At 46.1% G+C, this 22,607-nt stretch overlaps 1 protein-coding gene across 3 annotated transcripts in view; it reads left to right on the plus strand.

Moving 5' to 3' along the window:
- Positions 1-22,607, plus strand: part of KCNN2 (potassium calcium-activated channel subfamily N member 2) — a 142,375-nt gene that overhangs the window by 88,766 nt on the left and 31,002 nt on the right. For all 3 annotated transcript variants that reach the window (XM_026507777.4, XM_048220905.2, XM_044387335.3), the window contains one exon: positions 19,138-19,279. In XM_026507777.4, coding sequence (XP_026363562.2) covers positions 19,138-19,279 — 142 coding nt within the window. The remainder of the gene's footprint in view (positions 1-19,137; positions 19,280-22,607) is intronic.

The raw sequence follows: 22,607 nt of genomic DNA on the forward strand, positions 1-22,607 counted from the left end.
AATGTCTTGCTTCCCGAGTCTAAATCGGATTGAAGAGTTAAAAAAGAACAAGAATACAAGGATCTCAAATTATCCGTTGCATAAAATATTTAATTTCTTATGAATAAGTGGATTTTACTAAAATTATTTTTCTGCCCTCGAGGGCTCTCAGGAAAGCAGTTTAATGAAGGGTACTGATTTTAGCAGCTTTTAAAATTTTCATAGTAGAAATCATCTGGGAAGGCACATGAACTAGATCCACGGGTAGCAAATATTGAAACCCGGATGCCCACTGGCGACCCTCAGAGGTACGAAGGAGGGGAAGCCTGAGCGTGTGGCTGGAAGCAGAGAGACCTGGGCGCTCACTCTTGTCTGATAACGATTAGTTCAGTCACCTTGGACACCCAGTGCACAATTCCGGGCTTCAGTTTCTCTGGCTGTTAAATGAGAGGGTTGAGCTGGATGGCTTCAAAGATCCATTTATCAGTTCCTAAGTGCAGGGAAATGAGACCACGAATATGCAGGGGGAAGAAACTTGAGGGAGAAGAAGTGTTACGTTTTAGTGAACTTTGCACTTTGCTTTCTCTAAACTGAAAGTGACAAGAGAAGTTACTATTTTTTTTCTAGTCTAAGTTATTTCTCCATCTTATGGGGACATCTTGTATTTAGTAAGTGGTTTTGTTGATTGCCATGAAAATCAGGAGACCGTGTTGCTTCCTCAGGGTCCGCGCAGTCCTGTGTCACCCTTTGTCTTGTGGATTTCGTAATCATTAGACCCTTTGGAACCAAGGCGCCTTCTTATTTACCCGTGACATACATACATGGTAATAACTTGTGGGTATCTAATACGGTAATAACAGTCGTTTTAAGATTTGTTTTCTCTTTCCGTGTGTAAGTCTGTAGGCTGTTTTTAGTGTTTTTGCCACACAATTTTCATTGTTCGCATATGGGAAGAATTTTGGAACCGTTAGGTGCTGCTCATTAGGGTTATGTAAGGAATATCTTTCTTCTAGAGTCAAAATCAAGCTGAAGAGTTAAAAAAAGAACACAATACAAGAACACAAGAATCACAAATGGGCCAATGCCTAAAATAAAGAGTATCCCACACATTGAAGAATTTGTCCTTTCATCTCGGGGAAAGGGGTTAAGAATAATTTTAATTTGATAGGGTTTGAATTCGGAAAGGAAAAGTGAGATAAAATCCAGGTTTTCTTTGCGTTCACTAAATTTTGTTAAATTTGTTGAACCTGAGACTCAGAGAAGCCATCGACAAATTACAACATACCACAACACACAACAACAAAAACCTGTAAGTAAGAGCATGGGCGTTAATATTCTAAGTAATATAGTTAGCATACTCTCTAGCTATATGTGTTACATTTTATTTATCTGGTGTTTATATTCTGATATAAAACAAATAATTTCCCAGATCGAAATCTTTAGTGATTAGGATTTGGACTTGCTGTAATTCATTATACAAATATTTATGGGGTTCCCGCTGGGGACCAAGTACTAGGCCAGTCAGTGGGATTTTAGAGACAGTCTCTGCTTAGGTTCTCAGTGATCAGTGGAAGAGAGAAAAAAGTTAAGATCTGGGCACCTGGGTGGCTCAGTCGGTGAAGCGTCTGCCTTCAGCTCAGGTCATAATCCCAGGGTCCTGGGATCGAGTCCCGCATGCAGCTTCTTGCTCAGTGGGGAGCCTGTTTCTCCCTCTCCCTGCAGCGCCCCCTGCTTGTGCTCTCTCTCTCTCTCTCTGACAAATAAATAAAATCTTAATAAATGAATACATAACAAGATTTAAATTACATTTTGACATAAATGCTGTGACAGCCATATGGACTTGTGCCTAAGGGAAGTAGGGAATATTTCTCAGATGGAGGGGCACTGAAATGGAGAAGTTAGCTAAGGACATTTAGAAGCCAAGGGACAAAAGCAGCAGAGTTCGGCAGGGAGCCAGTGATAGGACAAAATGGCAGGCATGGTGGGACCCAATTGCAAATGGTCTTGGACATCATGCTAAGGAGATCTCAGGACTTTGTTTCCTAACAGAAGGGAGCCGCCCAAGGTTGTGAGACAGAATGGCATGGTTAGTTTTGCGTTTCAGAAACCTATCTCAGGGACCAGTGAGGGAGGGGGATGCCGAGTGACAGGCTGGAGACAGAGACTGTTGGAATTGACCAAGCCCCTGTGAACTCAGTCCTAGAAGAAGATGGTGGATAAGGGGATTCTCTCACTTATTCATTCACTAAAAATGAACTTTTTAGTAGTTGCCTTGCAACAGCCATGGTGCCAAGTGGCACTGGGCATAAAGCTTTGAACAGGGCACAGTGTGCACCCCCCCCCAAGGATCACAGGTGGTAAGAGTGCAGTAGGACTGGTTACAGGTGCCATGGGACCAGACAGAGGGGGACACCTGTCCCACCCTTACGAGGAGGCGGCAGAAGGTGGTAGGAAATCTTTGGAGGTGGGATGTAAAGAACTGAAGCCAGACCATCAGAGGACTTAAGGCAATAGACGAAGGGACAGCATGTGCAGAGGCCCAGAGAGGTGGAAACAACAGAGACCCCGTGCATTGAACGTACTCCCACGGGAGCTCACGATGCACATTTGAGACAGCGAGACTGAAGACTGGAGAGGCCACTGGAGGCCAGGCCCTGAAGAAAAGGCTTTGCTTAGGAACCTTTGAAGGTGGATGTCCCCCAGCATCATAGCTCCTTGATGATCGGTATGGGGCATTGTGAAAGGTGACCCCCACTTGTCTGATTTGGCACGGCTTGCTATCTGGAGGGTGAGGAACGTGGAGAGAGGACCACTGTGTGCTGCAAAAATGGCATCGATTGGAAACAGAGTAGTGTTCGTAGGTCAGGGCACAGCATGGACCTCAGCCTCCCCAGAGGCCCTTGCGCACCCCAGCTGTGGTCGTGGGCACTGCACTTGTCTCTCATCGAGTCAGGGAATTGGGACACAGAGCTGTGGAAGCCTTCTGTTTCTCTCAGCCAACCCCCAGGTTGCTCCTACATAGTTTTCCTCCTAGCATCCCATAATGCACCGAGTACATTGCCTTGCACAGCATGGGACTTCATTTTCTTTTCTTTATTTTTTTTTTAAGATTTTATTTATTTGGGGCAGAGAGAGAGAGAGAGCAGGGGCAGAGGCAGAGGGAAAGAGAGAAGATGACTCCCCACTGAGCAAGGAGTCCAACGTGGGGCTTGATCCCAGGACCCCGAGATCATGACCTGAGCCAGAGGCAGACACTTAACCGACTGAGCCTCCCAGGCACCCCCAGGACTTCGTTTTCTATGTGTTATATTCCCTTCCTAAGCCACCATACCAAGGCCACCAGGGGGTCCCTCCTGGTCATTCTCAGGAAACAAAATTCAGGTGGTACCTGAGTTGTAGACGACGGAGATCGTAATTCTGAATGCAGTAATAACGTAGCTTATATACCTATACAGAACGCGCTTATGGGTGTGAAAGATACGCGTGCTCTGGGCAGTATATACACGCGCCGAATAAATGAAGGATTAGCACCATGTGTATTAATAATGTGCGTGTCTGCATATAAACCGAGAATCAGATCCTTGCTGGAATAAACACACAAGTGCCCTACAAAAGCCCTTACCTCCCTTTACTAAGAAAACATGTCTGGTGGTTATTACTGAACTGCTTTAATTTTAGAAGTCCACACTTTCCTAAAGTGTTCAGCTGCGTTTACATCAGTGATAGACTCTATGAAAATGTTATTTTTGAGTAAAAGATACAAGAAACAAACGTGCTAATGAAATCAAACGGAGCCAAAGAAAGCCATTGTGGGTTGCGCTACTTTTCACACGGCTCCGGAACTGTTCCTACGTGAGCTACGTAGCTGCGTACGTAAAATATTCGCACCGCGGGAACGTCGGTTTCGAAATCATTTTGACGGATCCAAAGGCGCAGACGAACGAAAGAGCGCCTGCGCACCCATCCCCGTGACTTCCTTTTCCCTGTAGTTTGCTGTCGACGTACGTGGCACTAGACCGTCTACAAAGTGGCCTGGTAGATAGACGAGCTGCAGCCCGCTTCTCTCGTTTCTAAAGGATGCCGAGCGAGCAGAGCCGGAAGAGTGATCACGAGAGACATAGTCTGGTTCGGGTTGTTTGCTTTGGAAAGCTGTCCACCCAGAAAGCACCTGCCCTTCGCTCGCTCTTTTGTGGGTCCCTTCCGGGCATCAGCTGTGACCCTCAGGACGGGCGGAATCATGGAAAGTGATAAAAGTAAGACTGAGCGAAAGAACGGGAGTGTGTGTCCAGCCCGTGGAGACAAAGATCACTCGCTGTGAATTTTGGAACCCGTGGGTGGGGGGGCTGCTTCACCCCCACCTCCAACCCCCCAACCCCCCCCCCCCGCGCGTGCAGTCTGCCCATGAACTAGGGGAGCGTTGCATGTCAGAATGAAGGAATAGACGCAAATCAATCAAAATTCAGCTTATTTCTTCATAATACTTTTATCTACCTAAGAAGCATAACAACAAAAAATCAGCGAGCAAATGACCACGGGGCATAAAAGATTGTGTCAAACGTAGATGGATATTCGTTTGAGGCCGGAAAAGTCAGGGACCGTATTAGACTCCTTTTTCTCATTTCACGTTGGCAGAGAGAAAGTTCGAAGCGAACGTGACGGCCGGATCAAACTGAGCCGTGCTATTGAGGCATGATTACGTGTGGTCTGTGGCTCTCCTGTCCCCGCTTGGCCGTCTGGTCCTTGCTGTCCGATAGGGCAGCCCGTCCCCCCGGATGGCTATTTAATGTTCATTTTAAATTGGTAGAAATGAAATTAAACCAAAAAACTCCGTTTCTCATTTGTCCTGGCCACCTTTCAAGGGCTCAGGAGGCACGCGTGGCTCGTGGCTACTGACGTGGATCGCACAGAGAGAGACCATTTTCAGAACTGCTGCAGAAAGCCCTTTCAGACAGAGCTGGAAGGGAGTTTCTGCTTCCCATTCTAATCGGTGTGTCTGCAGGTCAGAGAGCTCCTGTAGGCTGCTTCAGAGCCTATGGAGAGCACACGCAAATCCTTCATCCCCGGGGGCACCCCCGTGCTTACCCCCGTGGTTTGCCAAGCTGTGCTGGTAGCAATTCTTAACCTGATTTGGCCGGACGGAGAAGAAAGGGAGGATGGATGGATTGACTTTGGCCTGCAAAGTCAGCCCTCTCCAGGCAGCACGCAGAAGACTCTTGTATTTAGATCTTGTATTTGGGCTCAGGGTTTGGCTGCTGTTAGCCTGATGTGGTCTTTTTAGTGGGAGGAAATGCTTCTGGCTGGGCAGGTTCACATTTGGTTAGTGAACAGGAATAGCATTTAAGAAGATCCTATCACGGCCGTGCGCTTGTACTAAAGAGATGATAGGCACGCATTATGCAACTGGGCTTCAGCTCCGGGGTTTGTTCGATGGTTGTCATTCTGTCCCTCGATGGCTTTTGGTTACCAGCAAGCAGCCCAGGCGCGGAGGTCATCATGCATTCAGGCTTCCTTGCGAGCTATTCCTTTTTATAGATTCCTGAATTCTCTGGATTAAAAAAAAAAAAAAGTTAATCTCGCTGATTTGGCAAGCTACAATTTTTGATTCTTTGGTGGGGGGCCATGTGTGCCGTGCCGCCATCAGCAACCACGTTTCCAGTAGAGTCTGGTGAGCTAAGAATGTGGCCTCGGTGTGCCCTCCCCCGCCTGGCTTCTAGAGGCGGTGGCCGTTCAGCCAGGAGCTGTTTTGGACTGCCACTTTTTAAATAGTTCAAACCCTGAAAATTGAAAGCTAATGAAAGCATGTTGAATTGGCTTCCCCCCCCCCTCCTGTTTCTTTCTTGGGAACTAGTGAAAGCACTGTGATCTATTTAATGCTCACAAATGAGGTGGATTTTTTGACTTTAGTTCGTAAGTTCGTAAGGAGGCCGGCTGGAGACGAAGACGGTTTATGCCATAATTTCTCCAATCACCTTGTGTGCATTTCCCCAGAGTTTTATGCACCATCGTTTCCACAATGTCTTTTCTCACTCTTGTTTACTCCAAGCCTCTTTGCCATGCCCCTCTCCTTCCCTTCTTGCATCTTCGGCCTGTATAAACATATTTCCGTGGGTTTCACAACCCCCGAGCGCTCGAGGCAGCAGGGGCTTGATAGGCCCTCGGATGAAGTGGGGAGGGTTTCAGGGAGCCCCGGGGCCCCCAGGTACCCCTCCCGCCTGACCCAGGACCTGTGTTTTCATTTCATTCACGCTGCTTGGACACTGCAGACTATATTTTAGCCACCCGTGCTGAAGCAAGCAAGGTGCAATTCGTAGGCCCTCCCAGATGAATTTTTACAGCTAAAGTGGGAAAACTGAACGGGAAAACCGAGCACGTGACCTTCTCAGAACATCTGTGATTCCTTCCCTCCTTCTCCTGTGCTGTGCTGGAGTCACCTTCAGCTCAGCACTCTCTGATCTCTCGGTTTGGTGGCTCAGCCATCTGACTCTCTCCTTCTGTCTCCGAAAAAAAAAAAAAAATGACATTGAGGAATATTTGAATATTTGCTTCCCTAGAAGCCTGGCCTAGAACTGGGAACCGCTGGAGGCTCACACTTCCCATCGTCACATGTTCTAAGCAGGGATTTTCATTCGCTCCGATGTTGAACATTAAAGATTGAGAGTTGATGCATGATAATTGCCTCCTGTCCACGTGGCGTCTCGGAGTCGGATTGATCTGAATCACTGGGGTGTATTCTTTTTTCAGTTGACTGAAAGCCCTCAACAGAAGCCCCAACAGAAATTTCTCCGGGAAACAAACTGAGGGCTTCAGAGGGGAAGGGGGGTGGGGGAATGGGATAGACTGGTGATGGGTAGTAAGGAGGGCACGTATTGCATGGTGCACTGGGTGTTATACGCAAGTAATGAATCATGGAAGTTTACATCAAAAACTTGGGATGTACTCTATGGTGACTAACATAAAAAATTTTTATTAAAAAAAAAAATTTTCTTGGGAGCCTCTGAGAGATGTCAGAGCCAGAAATGGACCTTCCTCCTCCCCTGCCCCCCTCGAAGGTCCGAGCAGTGGTGTCGGCGGGAGGCAGGGAGGCTGAGGAGGCAGGGAGGCTGCCATCTGTTTCTTTTCCTTCTTGCGTTTTCGCTCGGGCTTCTGGTTGCCGAGCATCCCCCTTTCTCCCTGCTCTCCTGATTTTGTGCGCTGGCGTCCTCTCCCTTGCGGTGCTGGGACTGCTTGTGACTCAGGTAGGCTGTCTTGCTCTCCTTCCTCCCGGTCTTCCTCCTGCTGTGTTCTGTCTCAGTGGGACGAGTCAGTGTGCTGGAAGGGAGCAGAATCGAAGCTGTCTGTGCTCGGGAAAGCCCTCCTGTCTGCCCCGTCACTTGTGTGCAGGAAGGTGAACTCGAAAAAGCAGACACTCCCCTTTGTGTCCACTTGCCCACAGATGGAGCATTGGCTCAGCCTAGAACCCCCAACTGGTCTGCATGGGCCCATCAGGTGGCGTTTGGAGAGTACAAGGTTATCCCAGGGTAGAGGGTGTGGTCCTCATTTTAGAGGAGGGGGAGACCCGGCCAGGGAGACTCACTGCTCTGGGTCACACAGAGCCAACGGGAGAGGCCCCAGCTCTCAACACAGAGCTGTCCTTACTGGACCCCATCTCAGGGTACAGAGTCAAGACCCCAACTTCTGTATCCTCAAATGTGGGTTCAATGCCCACATGGACAAGTTTTAGAAAATCCACAGGGTTTGTTTTGTGTTTTTCTCTTACGGATTTAGGAGATAAGGTCTGGTCTTTGATCTAGAGAGAGTCTCAGGTTGGGGGGTGAAGCGTAAAGATAGGCTGTTAGCTTAAATCTACGTTACGTTGGATCAAGGATGAAGTCTCTGTCCAGACAAACACACATACACTCTGTCTGTCTCTCTCTCTCTCCTCTCCTTCTTTCTCCCTCTTTCTTCCTCTTTCTCTCCCTGCCCCCATCACTCGCCCATCCATCCCACCTCAGGAGATGCTCCTAAGACTCTTGGTAACACTGAGGGCTGCCGGGCGTCGGAGTGGCCTGGGACTGGCCGTATCTCCCACGACTGCTGTTTCTCACGTGGATGCATAGGCTTGCACTGGAAAGTATTCCCAGTAAAGGCCCTCACACCCCCGACTCTAGCACTGGTCTGGCCCAACTCAGCCAGACAGCCTTTGGGGATACACTGGTGTCTCGCTGCCACCTAGTGACTGGCTTTCCCGCCACTCTCTTCGGCCTCCCAGAAGGCAGGTGGATCGGTCTGCAGACTGCCAGGGCCTGTGCAAGACCATGGTGGGGGTGGGGGGAGAGGGCTTCTCAAACTGTGGCCGGCCAGGCCAGCGTAGACGAGCGCTGTCGGCCATTGGCAGTGTGTGTCAGACGTGAGCTCTATTAAGTGCTTTTTGCAAAAGTGACTTTCTGGCGGAGGGGGGCGGAATCTTTGGGCCTGACCCCACAAGGCTCCATCTCTGTCCGCTGGGCCTCCACCTGCCCCCTTGGAGAGGAGCTCACTGTGCGTGTGAAGGGGCCTGGCACAGAGCAGGAGCTGGGGGGGAATGCAGCAGGCCTCAGAAAAGTTAAATTAACGAAGGGTTGGGAAGTGAATAAAGAAACAAGGAGGGAAAAGAAATGGAAGTCAGAAATGCAAGCTTTGATTGTAACATTGTTCAGGAACTCCGTGTTTCTTTGCTCGCCCGGGAAGGAGCAGGGGCTTGAGAATATCATTTGTGCCACATTCTAAGGTTTTCTAGTTTGGCTGCTCTCCAGATGTGTTGACATGCAGCCAGTTCCGGATTTTTGGCTGGCTGTTGGTGTATCCCAGCAGAAGCTCTAGACCAGTGGTTCTCACTGCGCCAAGTACTGCCCCCAGGGGCCCTTTTGGAGAAGGTTCTTTTGTTTGTTTGTCACTGGGTAGAGACAGGGATGCTCTGTGTTCTGATGTGCGTGGGACAGTCCCATCCAACGGAGGATCTGCGTCGCACTTGACCTTGGACTGACCTGCCGGACATTCCGGGTACTAAAAACCTATCTATAATTTTCATAACTTAGACCTAAATCCACTTGAAACCTCAACAAGATATTTTTGTTCAATTGGAATATGCACTTCATTTTTTAAATTAGGTTGTTATTTATGACATGATTTATAATAACGTAATTTGTGACATACTTATAATGTATAAATGGAGGGAATATTGTCATTTGTTATTTCTGGGGTTTGGCTGGAAGTTCTTCATATCTCAGAAAATCACATCAGCTCTGGCCCCGCCCCTGTGGCTTTTGAACGGCCAGAACAGTTACTTTCATGGGACTTTTACATGAGAGGTTCAAACAAACTGATTGCTCCTTCCGTCTTCTTAATTACTCTTGCCTGACTATTTAGATGCCGAAATACATGCTTTATTGGAAAGTACTCCTATTTATTTCTCCACATTGCCATTAGGGTGTTATACCGATTTTTGTTTTTTATAAATCCTGTGGATAGATGAGGTATACTGTTCGAGTTGCATTTCAAGATCTTAAAAGAGGGCAGTGGTCTGCTGGGATTGAGAACCATTGCGTCAGTGGAGTTCTCTGTTCAGGGAAGTCTCTCATGACGGGCACGTTCACCCGGGGGTCTTTCTCTAGCTTCACTTTCTGGAACCAGCCTTGCGACCGTGGTTCTCAGACCTGGAAGTTCTCTCCAAAGCTCGCCGTATTTCACCAAACCCTTTTATCAGAGAGAGCCCGAATGCTGAGAAGGCTTTTCAAGTCTGTTTTTAGGGTGCGCTAATGTGATACCATTGTCTTCCTATAGGTTTTTAACCTAGATCATTGTCAGATCCTTACAGGGAACTGAGACTTAACTTTCTGAACTCATTTATACTCACATAAATGGAAATGCATGAATGAATAATTGAGAGACAACAGCTTTTCAGGGGGACATAATGTAATTCTCCAAGTACGAAAATCCGTTCTCTGATCCCCCTCTTTTCCTCTAGAGATTCTTAGCTTTGTTTGGTAGGAAGCTTATGCTCTTAGAACATACCCACTGATGGTCCCTACCTAAAGATCAATCTTCTGTATCCATACAGCGAATGAAATTCTCATTAGCCAAGGTTAACACATGAAAAGAAATGGGTCATTTTACAGAACCACGCCCCCTCCAGCGCGTGCGCATGCACGGCACCCACATCCGGGCACAGAACAGGTGGGGAGGCAGCAAAAGGGAGGGAGAAGTGGGGGAAGGAAGGAGGAAGAGAGAGAAGCATTGAGCTTTTTGATTTTTCCAAATTAACAGAAGAGAGGAAAGCATTCCAAATGGGCATCAGGAGCAAAACGAACTCAAAATAGAAAACTCACTCTGGTGTTTTAAAGTTAAGAAAGAGGGGCGCCTGGGTGGCACAGCGGTTAAGCGTCTGCCTTCGGCTCCGGGCGTGATCCCGGCGTTATGGGATCGAGCCCCACATCAGGCTCTTCCGCTATGAGCCTGCTTCTTCCTCTCCCACTCCCCCTGTTGTGTTCCCTCTCTCGCTGGCTGTCTCTATCTCTGTCCAATAAATAAATAAAATCTTAAAAAAAAAATAAAGTTAAGAAAGAATTATACCTTTAATGAAAGTCAGAACTGGCGCCTGCCTAAGTTGAAATTGGGCTTCGTAGTATCTGTGCCCCTTTTCTTGGGATATACTTATCAGTAGTGAAGGAAGCCAATATATGGGGACCCCCAAGACCGTAAAGCCATGTTTGGGTTTTCACAACTCAGCGATAGAAAAGCAGGAAAGCAAGGAAGAGACAAGAAGAAAGTCACATCGATTGAGGCTGTCCACATTCTCCAGCCTGAAGGAACTTCGTGTAAACCATTTACAGAGTAGTTTTTTAAGATTTTGTGTATTTACTTGAGAGACAGTGAGAATGAGAGAGAGCACAGAGGGAGAGGGAGAAGCAGAGTCCCCTCTGAGCAGGGAGCCCAGTGCGGGGCTCGATCCCAGGACCGTGGGATCATGACCTGAGCCGAAGGCAGACGCTTAACCGACTGAGCCCCCCGGGCGACCCTACAGAGTAGTTTTATACATAAGATTACTCCGTTTTCACTTTAGAGCACCCTCACTCAGAGAGGTACTTAATAGCCTGTTTGGACCTACTGGATTCTACATTCTGGTTGAATTTAAGATGACCATTTTAGATGCCAGTGTCCCATTATGATACAGTCCGATCATCACGTCCCCTCTGTCACAGACATTGTGTCTTGATCCGCCTTTTCCTTTCGTACTCACGTTCAGCCCAGCTTCCCTGTCACCTGATTCTTCTTGGCCATCAGTTTTTCCTCCCTTACTGTATTTTAAGCTTTTCATGAACACGCCCTCTTTTTCGTTCATCCGCATGTTCCCGCATACATGTAAGTTGAATGAGGAACTTCTGCAATAAAGCTCATAGATGGTTCTCAGGCCTGACAACACATTAAAATCACGTGGGAGCTCTAAAAAAAAAAAAAAAATCCCTGTCATAGGATACCAGGCTTTTGCCCAGTTATTTTTATTTATTTATTTTTAAAGATTTTATTTATTTATTTGACAGGGAGAGAGACAGCCAGCGAGAGAGGGAACACAAGCAGGGGGAGTGGGAGAGGAAGAAGCAGGCCCCCAGCAGAGGAGCCTGATGTGGGGCTCGATCCCACAATGCCGGGATCACGCCCTGAGCCGAAGGCAGACGCTTAATGACTGAGCCACCCAGGCGCCCCTGCCCAGTTATTTTTAAATGCTTTGCGGGTGATTCCAATATGCAGGTGCGGGTGACCACCTGTGACTTGGACCAGTGCCAAATCAGAGATGCAGGTCAGCCTTTCTTAGCTGTTGCTACTCAGCATTTCTCTCCTTGGAACCTAGGTGCGTGCCTTCAGTGGACTTGTTTTTGTGCTCCTTTGTTTTCCTTAATTGAATCACTTATTTTATTTGCTTTTACTTTAAATCAAAATGGCGTGCAGATAGTCGGGGTTTGGAGCGACATCATTGATGATCCCGCTCTCACTTCTCTTGGTCTTCAACTGGTAGATGTCAAAATAGCAGCTTCATTACCTGACATAAAGCAGATCTGGACACAACCACTTGACCTATAGCCCAGTGGGCTGCTTGGTGTTCCTCCGATTCACCACTGAAGTCGATGGGGTTGTAGGTACACCTCATAACCTGGGGGCGTCACCCCTGCCGTGGGGAAGCTGACCACACGGAGAATCCGTGATGCCTGCTCTGGGGGCAAGCAGAGCAGACAGAGGGCTGAGCTATGCCTGTTCGGTTCCCCCTCCTGAATCTCCCAGAATCTCCGTCCCTTCCCTCTATAAATCCAGGAGAAATAGATTGCTTCCCCCTCTCCCACCATAACACACACACATATACCCATTAAACGAATCCTGTTAGAGGCAACCATTTTTAACGTTTAGCTGTGATCTATTTTTCCCCTCTTTGAAACCTTTTAAGGTCGCCTCCTTATTCCTAGTACTTTAAAATACACTGTGACCACCCCCACGCTCAATGACATGGGTCTTATCTTATTCCATATGCAGATGCCAGCGAGAACCTTAGAGATGCCTGCCTTCCAGTTTTCTTGGAAAACCAAAGAAATGAACATTATCATCTCTTTCCTTCCACTTTCTGCATTCTTCTGGAAATTCAGTTGTTAGGCCGTCTGTGTTGATGCTTTGAGAATGTATCTTTTTCCTTCTCCTTTTACCCTTGTCTCTTTGCTCTGCCTTCTGGGAGATTCCTGCTAGTTTATATTCTTATATTATGATTATTTTTTTCACTGTAATATTAAGTTTTTTTTTAAAGAGTCCCCCTCTTTTATTCTTCATTTGCACTTAGCATCCTGTCCCCGTTTTATGGATGCCATATTTTCCCTTAGGTCTTTGCTGACATAAAAGAGAGTTCAGGAGTCCTGTCCCCATCCCCCTGCATTGTGTCCAGGTTCTTCTGCTTCCTAGCTCCTCCCATCCCTTCCTACTTTCCTTTCTTCCTTTCTGTTTTCTTTGCTCCTCCCCTTTTTTGTCTGCATCTTTTCTGCAGAGAATATATTTCAGATGTGTGCTGATCATTTGCAGTTCTTTCATGGTCAAGAGTGGGAATTGGAAGCTCTGTGTGGGGAGAGGAACTTGTTGTGTGGTCAGATTTCCTGTAGGATGGATGAGTGGAAAGCTGCAAGTTTCATTAGGGGATCCTTGATGTTAGTACATGAATGTCTTTTCACTGAAACTGTTGTTTCTCCAAAGGAAAATATTCTTTCTCCGTAATAGTGAGTTCTATTATTGAGTTCTGTTACAGGGTCTGGGAGAGGGAGTGAAGAAAGGAAACTGGAGATGCTGTTGTTCACTTTGTAAACTTGAATTCAGTCCCTGTGTTTTCAGCCCCAAATATCTTTCCTGATCTTTGGGTCAGAATCTCCAGTCTATCCCCAGAGAGTAAACTCCTCGCTCCTGTTAGTTGTCTGGCGGTACCAGACAGGGACAGGCACCTGGCCATCTATCATTTCATATACTTGGACACCCTCAGTTCTCTGTTTTCAGCTTTGGATCTTAGTTGTGAACCTTCCATGGGTTCTATGACAATCTGTGCCTTTTAACTGGACATATTTAAGTCATTTATATTTAATATGGTTACGGATACTCTTGGATAAATCTGTCCTCTGGCTGTTTGCTTTCTCTGGGTCCCCATCTGTTCTTTGTTCCTTTTTTTTTCTTAATTCTGCCTCCTTTTGGATTATTTTTTATTTTTCCATCTTATCTCCTTTATTGTGTTATGAGTTATTACTCTCTGAGGTATTATTTTAGTGGTTCCTTGAGAGTAACAGCATACCTATACACTTAGGTACACTGTAACTAACTTATCACAGTCTTCTCTTCACCGGACATGATTCCACTTACTACAACCCATCCTCAAGTGATACTGAACCACTTTATATAGAGTACTTCCTTTCTCCCGCATGGGGGTTTTACATCTGTGTACTATCAGTCCTCAGCTGATAATCAAGGAGACCCCTGTCTGGATCTCCGTCTCTGGATCTCTGTCTGTTCAGATTTCTCCTCTCCGGATTTTGGCCCTGTGAACTCCTGGCCTCCCTGGATTTCCAGCTCTGTCCCTGAACATGGGGAGACCTTTGGGCTCTGCCTGGTTTCCCTCCCTGAGCCACATCCTGGGGATTCTCTTCAGGTGTCAAGCTGGTGCAACTGTGTGACCACTTCAGTTGTTTACCATCTCTTGGGGATCACTGTCCTGTATTAGTAGATGATCTATGTTTTGTTAGTCATTGTTTCAAATACTTTGTCTGGTTTTGTCGTCGTTTCAGGAGGCAGTGTAAATCCAGTCCCTTGTTAGTCCTTCTCAGCTGGAAACAGAAGTCCCCGTGTACTTTCGTTCTGTATAAAAATGTGTTATTTTTCATGCTCTGATTTTTCGTTTCTTTTTGTTCTTGTGGATTTGTACCTTTTAAAAGTTGCCTTATCCTTTTAGTGGTATCTTCAGAGAGAAAGGTAGAATCACAAGAGAGAACTGATGGTAGATGAATCACATGCATTTAAATCTCCATAATACTTTTTACTCTACAACCAAGGCTGGCATTCGAGATCAGAGCTGACAATTGAGATCTTTTTGCCATTTGTAGTATTAATGGTATGTTTAATAGAAAATGATTAATGAACGTAGTTTGTCAGCTGTTCAACTCCCTTGTTGAATTATTTTTTATAAGTGTAAAAATACCTTGTAAGTTGCATACAGATCTTGGAAGAGAACATGACAGATTGATTGATGGGCAAGACTCATTTCCGTCCCCTTTTTGTGTCGCTGTGTATGTGATCCTGAAGGCCTACCATGTGGCCACAAGGGCATGTCAACTTGAGAACAGCTGTTTCATTTTGTCTTGCTAATTAAAAAAAAATTTTTTTTATTATATTATGTTAGTCACTATACAGTACATCCCTGGTTTCTGATGCAAGGTTCGATGATTCATTAGTTGCGTATAACACCCAGTGCACCATGCAATACGTGCCCTCCTTACTACTACCCATCACCAGTCTATCCCCTTCCCCCACCCCTCCCCTCTGAAGCCCTCAGTTTGTTTCTCAGAGTCCATAGTCTCTCATGTTTCATTCCCCCTTCTGATTACCCCCCCCTTTCTTTATCCCTTTCTTCCCCTACTGATCATCCTAGTTCTTATGTTCCATAGATGAGAGAAATGATATGATAATTGTCTTTCTCTGCTTATTTCACTTAGCATTATCTCCTCCAGTGCCATCCATGTTGCAGCAAATGTTGAGCGCTAATTAATTCAATAAAGGCATAGTTTTTGTCCTCAAATTCTTCATAATTAAGACTCTAGGGGCATGTTAGATGAGCAAATTATATGTCTTATGGCCAAAATTAACAGTTGATGGTGCTAGAGATCTCTCCAAGAGGCTCCTACAGACAAAGGACCAGCCTGGAGTACCACGTTGCCCAAAAGCTATGTGGAGCCTGGAAAAGGGGACCGATGAGTAGATTCTCAAAGTACAAATCAGGGCTAGGAAGGGGTGGGGGACTTATTTCCAAGCAGAAGGGAAGTTGTTTCCAGGCCAAGAAAACCATGAAAGAGGATGGTCTAAGTGCCAGCCATTCATGTGGCCAAAGCTCCTGTTGCTTGTGGAAATGTGCTGATGGGGGAGTCAGGGGTGTGGGGCAGGGGCTTCCTCGTCCAGGGAAGAAGTCCATAATACCTTTGGAAAGATAACCCTGGCACATTTGAACAAGTATGATAGAAACTGTCATATTTAAGGAAAAGTGGTAGACCCGCAGTCAACAATGCTGAATGGAAACCAAGAAAAGGAATATTTTACTTCTTTTCAAACCTCAAAGCTGATCTCACGACCTTTATGTCTTTGAAATGTGCACCTGCTTTCAAACAGTGCCGTAAGTCTTCTCTCCAAACCCCAGAGTTCTTATTTGAAAGGCTTGAGATCATCAGGCCTTCCCTGCTCTCGTTTTAATCTTATTTGATGTATTTTTTCCTTAAACGAGTATTCATATTGATCAGTATTTGAACTTTGCCACTTTGAGTCCTTTTCTTCATGTCTTTCATAGAATAGTCCTTGTAAAGAAGGAGGTTGGAATTGCCTGAGTGAGTTTGTGTTCGTGAAATAAATATCTGTAAAAAAAAAAAAAAAAAAAAAAAGTCTTGAAATTTTTTCTTTGCCATTTAAATTGTGCATATTAATCACTCACAGTGGTGTGAATCTGGCATGATTCCAAACCTGGCAGTGTTCTAAGCGATAATATCATCCTGCTGATAAGTTTAATATTTGAGTTGCCAGGAAAGAAATCTCGATTATTCAAATAGTGTCTAATGTGGTTCCGTAATTACCTCCCTCTTGACTGTTCACAACTGAGTATGTCTGAATGTAACATAAACATTAGTCTGAAATGTTATTTTTCCATTCTGAGCTACTTTTCAGGCAGGTTTATTATTTCATAAGCAAAATAATAATAATAATAATGATGATAATGATAATATTAATATTATTATTATTATTATTATTATTATTATTATTATTTAGCATTGAATCCCAAGCCCGAAAATACCAGTTCCTAGAAAGTTTACTTCTAATCAGGCCCTGCACTATAGGATTACAGTAGCGCGTAGGGGATAATAAATATTGACAGAATGATGTCATGGCGTCGTGCTTAAGAGTCTTTGCAAAGAGTCAAAGGAGGATGGGAGAAATTTGTGTATTTAAAACTCGGGTATTTATTAAGATAAGCGACAAAGAGGAGTCAGCTGGCCTAAATGTTCCAGTGAATGCTTTTTATTGTAATTTTCAAAACTGTTTACTTCCTTCTCCAAACTTTGAAAACCAAATGAAAAGTGCCTCAGAAAGAACAGATGGGTAAGATTTCCACAGCCATGCCCAAGTTGAGATTTCCTCGTGGACTCCAGCCACGAAGGTTCCCCTTAGAGACCTTTGCTTTTATTTTTATTTTTTTTTTAAAGATTTTATTTATTTATGTGACAGAGAGACAGCCAGCGAGAGAGGGAACACAAGCAGGGGAGTGGGAGAGGAAGAAGCAGGCTCATAGCGGAGGAGCCTGATGTGGGGCTCGATCCCGTAACGCCGGGATCACGCCCTGAGCCAAAGGCAGACGCTTAACGACTGCGCTACCCAGGCGCCCCTGCTTTTAGTTTTAAATCCCAAACTCCTCTTTGCAGGTCCTTGTGCCTAGCGGATGTGTTTCTGGTCACTCGTGGTATAGAACTACCTTGTGGATTTCACGGAGACGTGATCACATTTTCTAAGTGACCGTGGACGTTTTATTGACAGAGGGTGAAGACCGTAGCTGTTTCAGCCAAAAAGGTCGTCTAGGTCTTCAAATGTTAATATAAATTGAGAACATGCGAGTCAAGGGTTGAACACTTAGTGGGTGTTCCAGAAATATTTCATAGGCATCAGGGAATTAGAGTCTTGGGCTCTTAAATGTCTCCGATCTTTCTGTAGATCATGCTTGGTGAAGAAGCTTTGTGTCACCGTTAAACATCGAATAGGGCACGAACGCTCCTGCCTCCCCTCTCCGGTGTCATGCATTCCCTGTGCTAGGCTCGCGCTCGATGGCTTCTACTCTATAGAGAGCCCCAATATCATGAAAGAGTTATAATCTAATCTAAAGCTTCTGAGGGTCTTGTTGAAAATCAAAACCCCATTCTCCCATGGAAGTCTTAGGATAGGCACAGCATGCCCCCAGAGTAGTTCACAGAGCGTGTCAGCTGGTGTGGCTACAGTACGTCACAGATCACGTCACCCTATGTGCACGGTACTTACCCAAGTTTCTCAGTCTTCCTGGAAATGCACTAGGAATGCATTCTGACCTCCCTTTTGGCAATGACAGCCTCTCCACCTGACCAGGGCAGAGGGGACTCCATAGCTGGGTCATGGTGGCGCTCAACTGGGGGGAGAAGGGTGGAGGTTTCTATCCTGCGACCACCACGACTGAGAGGGTGTCCTTCAGCAAGCTGTGTGTGTGCAAGCTGGGTGGCTATCAGCACCCTTGGGAGGGCAAGACGTGAGGCCAGGAGTGTCCTCTCCCAATATGAGAGCTGTGAAGGAAGGGGGTTCTCAGGAGGAATTGGGCGAAGAGCCAAAAAGCCTCTGGTGACCAGAGTCTGGGGTCTGACTGCCGTGGAGACCAGAGGTGGGCCACTCTGCCCCATGACCACATAGAACAGGCATCCAGGGCGAGTTCTTCTGGGGCAACCACTCAAATGGCCTCCGTGTTGTATGCGTGGGGGACAGCAGCGTTCCCATGATGGGCCAGGGCTACCGTTGGGCGCTGCTAATTCAAACAAAACACGATAGGCTCTCTGTTGCTGATACAAAACCTTCCTCCTCACCACAAATATTTTGATACCACAAAGACTAATTAGAAGAAACTGGGTCCCTCTCCTTCTCTCTGACTGCGAGCTTCTTGTATTGTAATGGCAAGGCAGTAAGTTCTATTAAGCTCTGGTTCTGGGCCAGGGTTGCGCAATCAATGTCACGTTTTATGTCTTCAGGAAGATGGCTAGTACGTCCAGGTAGACAGAGTATCGTCCGATGATGGAGGAAGACACAGGATGCTGGGGAGGGGGTATGGGAGGGGCTGGGAGAGGAGCAGACAGAAAAGGGTCCCCCCTGCCTTTAATTTTGAAGGATGACTAAGAGTTGGACCATCATGGAAATAAAGGTAGAAAGGGACAGTGTCAGCAAAGGGAACAGAATGGCTCCTACCATAAGGGTGCGGGCCGAGATTACAGATTGAACCCAGTACCGCAGAGTGTCCCATAAATTAGGCACATCGGTGGGCATCAAGGAATGCTGAGCCATGAGCAAGGTCTGGGCAGAGTTCAGGAACAAACATGCATTTATCAGTTTCCACCCGTGAGAAAAGCAGTCGTCATTTTTTTTGAAGTTTCTCTTTCAGACTATTTTTAACGTTGAGGAACTTGCTGAGGTCTGTCAGATTACACAGGTGGAACTCCACTTTTCTTTACACATAAGAGTGAGATTTGAAACCCTCCGCATAGATCCGTTTACAGAAGCTCCTTAGTGAATCCGCTGGATTGGATCCCGCTGCCCTTGGCGGCCATACCGTCGATGAATTATAAAGGACTGGCTCTGTTTGCTGTTTTGCAGGTACCATGATCAACAGGATGTCACTAGCAACTTCCTCGGAGCGATGTGGTTGATATCCATAACTTTTCTCTCCATTGGTTATGGTGACATGGTACCAAACACTTACTGTGGGAAAGGAGTCTGTTTGCTTACTGGAATTATGGTAAGTATCTTTGGACTTTGTTTCTTTTACTTACGCTCTTAGATCCTGAAGGCACTGTGGTTAAGCTATTCGAGTTCCCAGCCGCAAGCAGCCAAGCATACATGATCGATTCTCGATGGGGAGAGAACATCACTGCTTCTCATCTTCATTCTCACCATGACGCGGCTCTATGAAGCTCGCGGTGCTGCTGGATTGCCAATCTTGGCGGGAGAGGCACCAATTTTGATGCACAAATCCGGTCTTTGAGCTTCGGCTTCAGCCAGAACGTTCTTCATTTCCGTGGGTTCTCCATTGTCCTGCTAGCTGTGTCAACTTGAGTAAATTTCTCCTCTCTGAAACCTACTTTCCTTGTCTGCAAAATGGGGACCCTAATAACCTACCTTGAAGAGTGTTGAAGGGCTGACGAGCTGCGTTTTCTCAATTACAGAATTAGACTGTGGTGGGCTCTGGAACAATGTGGGTCTGGACTGCACGGGCTACTTATATGCAGATGTTTTCTCAGTAGGTACAGTACAGTACGGCAAATGTGCTTTCTCTTCCTTACGGTGTTCTTAGGAACATTTTCTTTTCTCTGTTCCTGGAAAGTTGACTTCTAAGCTAAGGTAGGCTTAGGCAAGGGTAGGCATCCAGGAGGGGAAATGGTTTATTTGAAGGTAGTGAGTCAAGGAGGAACTTGGTAACTTTGAGCAAGGCCAGTGGGCCAGGAGTGCGCAGAGTAAAGTGGAAAAGTGGGGGGTGCCTGATTGGTTAAGTGTCTGCCTTCGGCTCAGGTCATGGTCCCAGGGTCCTGGGATCGATTCCCGCATTGGGCTCCCTGCTCAGCGGGGAGTCTGCTTCTCCCTCTGCCCCTTCCCCTCCCCCCACTCGTGCTTGCTCTCTCATGCTTGCTTTCTTGTGCACGCAAAAATAAATAAAATCTTAAAAAAAGAAAAGTGGAAGCTGGGATGGGAGGCCAGGTCTTAGAGAGCTTTTGAGAAGGGTTTGCTGCCTGGGGTGATATGCCACTGTTCTTTTTTCTTTTCTTTTCTTTTCTTTTCTTTTCCTTTTTTTTTTTTTTTTTTTTTTTTTTTGAGAGAGATAGAAAGAGTATGAATGGGGGCAGCGAGGAGCAGAGGGAGAGGGAGAAGTTTCCAAGCAGGCTCCACTTCGAGCATGGAGCCCAGCGTGGGGCTCGATCTCACAACCTGTGAGATCATGACCCGAGCCTAAACCAAGAGTCAGGTACTCAACCGACTGAGCCACTCAGGCGCCCCAACACGCCACTGTTCTGGGACGTGTAGCAGGTCTAGACACGACCCCTACTCCTTATACATTCCAGTTCGACTGGGACTAGTTTGTTCCACGCATTTTTTTTTTATTTTTTTATTTTTTTAGCCTTGGTTGAATTTTATTTTTATTATAATAATTTTTTATTATGTTAGTCACCATACAGTACATCCCTGGTTTTTGATGTAAATTTCGATGATTCATTAGTTGCGTATAACACCCAGTGCACCATGCAATACGTGCCCTCCTTACTACCCATCACCGGCCTATCCCAATCCCCCACCCCCCTCCCCTCTGAAGCCCTCAGTTTGTTTCTCAGAGTCCATAGTCTCTCATGTTTCATTCCCCCTTCTGTTCCATGCATTTTAGATGGATGACAAGGGGGAGGACAGCAAGTGTTATCAAATTGCTCATAATGCAGTGTGAACTTCTAAATGTTGAAGCTGGGCGTAGCTTCAAATTGATGCACTGTTTTCAGTGACCTAGGTTCTCTTTGCTCCTTATCTGCTTTTTATAGTTTGGATACAGCAGAAGGTATGATCTTGCTGCTGCTTTGATTCTGCCTACGTCAGGATATGAGAGCTAGTACCGGGAGCTCCTTCGGCAGGAAATTCCCCGAATTTCTGAGGTTAGGCATCCCTCCCAATGCCTCCGCTCTGTCCACCCCCAGGTTGGAAGCAGAGGGACAGGCTCTCCATGTGAGGGCCTTTGAATGGTGGCCAGAGCAGCCTGTATTCTCAGAGCAGCTGCCTGGGAGGATTGTCCAAGAGTCAGAACTAGCTGGAAGGACCGAGCGCCCGTGGCATAGAAGGAGTGGGAACATTCTTCTCCCACTTGGTAGTACCGACCCGGGAGAAGGCAGCTAGATGGGAACATAAACTCCGGGGCCAATTTTAAGGTCACCAGGAGTAACAGGACAACCATTTCAAGTCCCAGTTGTAAAGACTATAATTTGGGGGTATAATTTAACATTGTTGGCTTGTAAAAGAAAAATACAGTTCTGTGCCTTTTAATGAACCTTTTTTTTTTTCATTACAGTGGTTAGGGTCCGTCCTGTTAACTATTGGGTCCCTTCCTCCTTTTTCTTCAGATGATAGCATTTTATTATATCGCTTAATGCTCTGGGAAATAAAATTTGCATGGATGTATTTTTGGAGGGCCATAACAAGCCCACAAGGGACATGAATGATGCTATTTATAAAAAAGAGAACTGCTAATTGCAGAGTCTTTCCCCTTAAGCTTCTTCGAAACAATTTCCTCGGTGTTCCTTTTTGGCAAGATGTCGCCCCCCCCCCTCGTTTTTATTGTTGAATCAGGTATGACTCAGGGTTCGTACAAATAGCCCGATGCGCCACGGATCAGAACCAGATTTGCGGTTAACCTTGCCTGGATCTGGCGGTATTTCTAGCTTTCCTCACGTTTTTCTTTGTCCTTAGGGTCTTCAGAGCCTCACCTGACAGCACAGATCTTTTATTGAGTTGAACTACTTGCTTGCTTAGGTTTCACTGGGGATCCTACTTTACGGAAAAAATAGAAGTTACACTCAACTTTCAATCTATACGGACACAAAGACGTTATGTTCCCTGAAATTCACAGGGACCTGGCTGCTGCGCTGTAGATTCCTGGTGAAACAGACCCTCTGTTCTTAGGCTGAGGAAGTCCTCTCCCATCTAAGGAACAGAGGAGACTAAGTTCAGTTTAGTTAAGGTAGAGAGTAGTATTAGTTTCAGAGGGAGAGGTCAGTGATTCATCCGTTGTATGTAACACCCAGTGCTCAGGACATCACGTGCCCTCCTTAATGCCCATCCCCCAGTTATCCCATCTCCCCACCCCCACCCCTCCAGCAACCCTCAGTTTGTTTTCGATGGTTAAGAGTCTCTTATGGTTTGTCTCCGTCTCTGTTTTGATCATATTTTATTTTTCCTTCCCTCCCGCGTGTTCATCTGTTTTGTTTCTTAAATTCCGCATGAGTGAAATCATATGACATTTGTCTTTCTCTGACTTCTTTCAGTTAGCATAATACCCTCTAGCTCCATCCACGTCATTGCAAATGGCAAGATTT

This window comes from Ursus arctos, unplaced genomic scaffold (assembly GCF_023065955.2).
Source record: "Ursus arctos isolate Adak ecotype North America unplaced genomic scaffold, UrsArc2.0 scaffold_5, whole genome shotgun sequence".
Lineage (NCBI taxonomy): Eukaryota > Metazoa > Chordata > Mammalia > Carnivora > Ursidae > Ursus > Ursus arctos.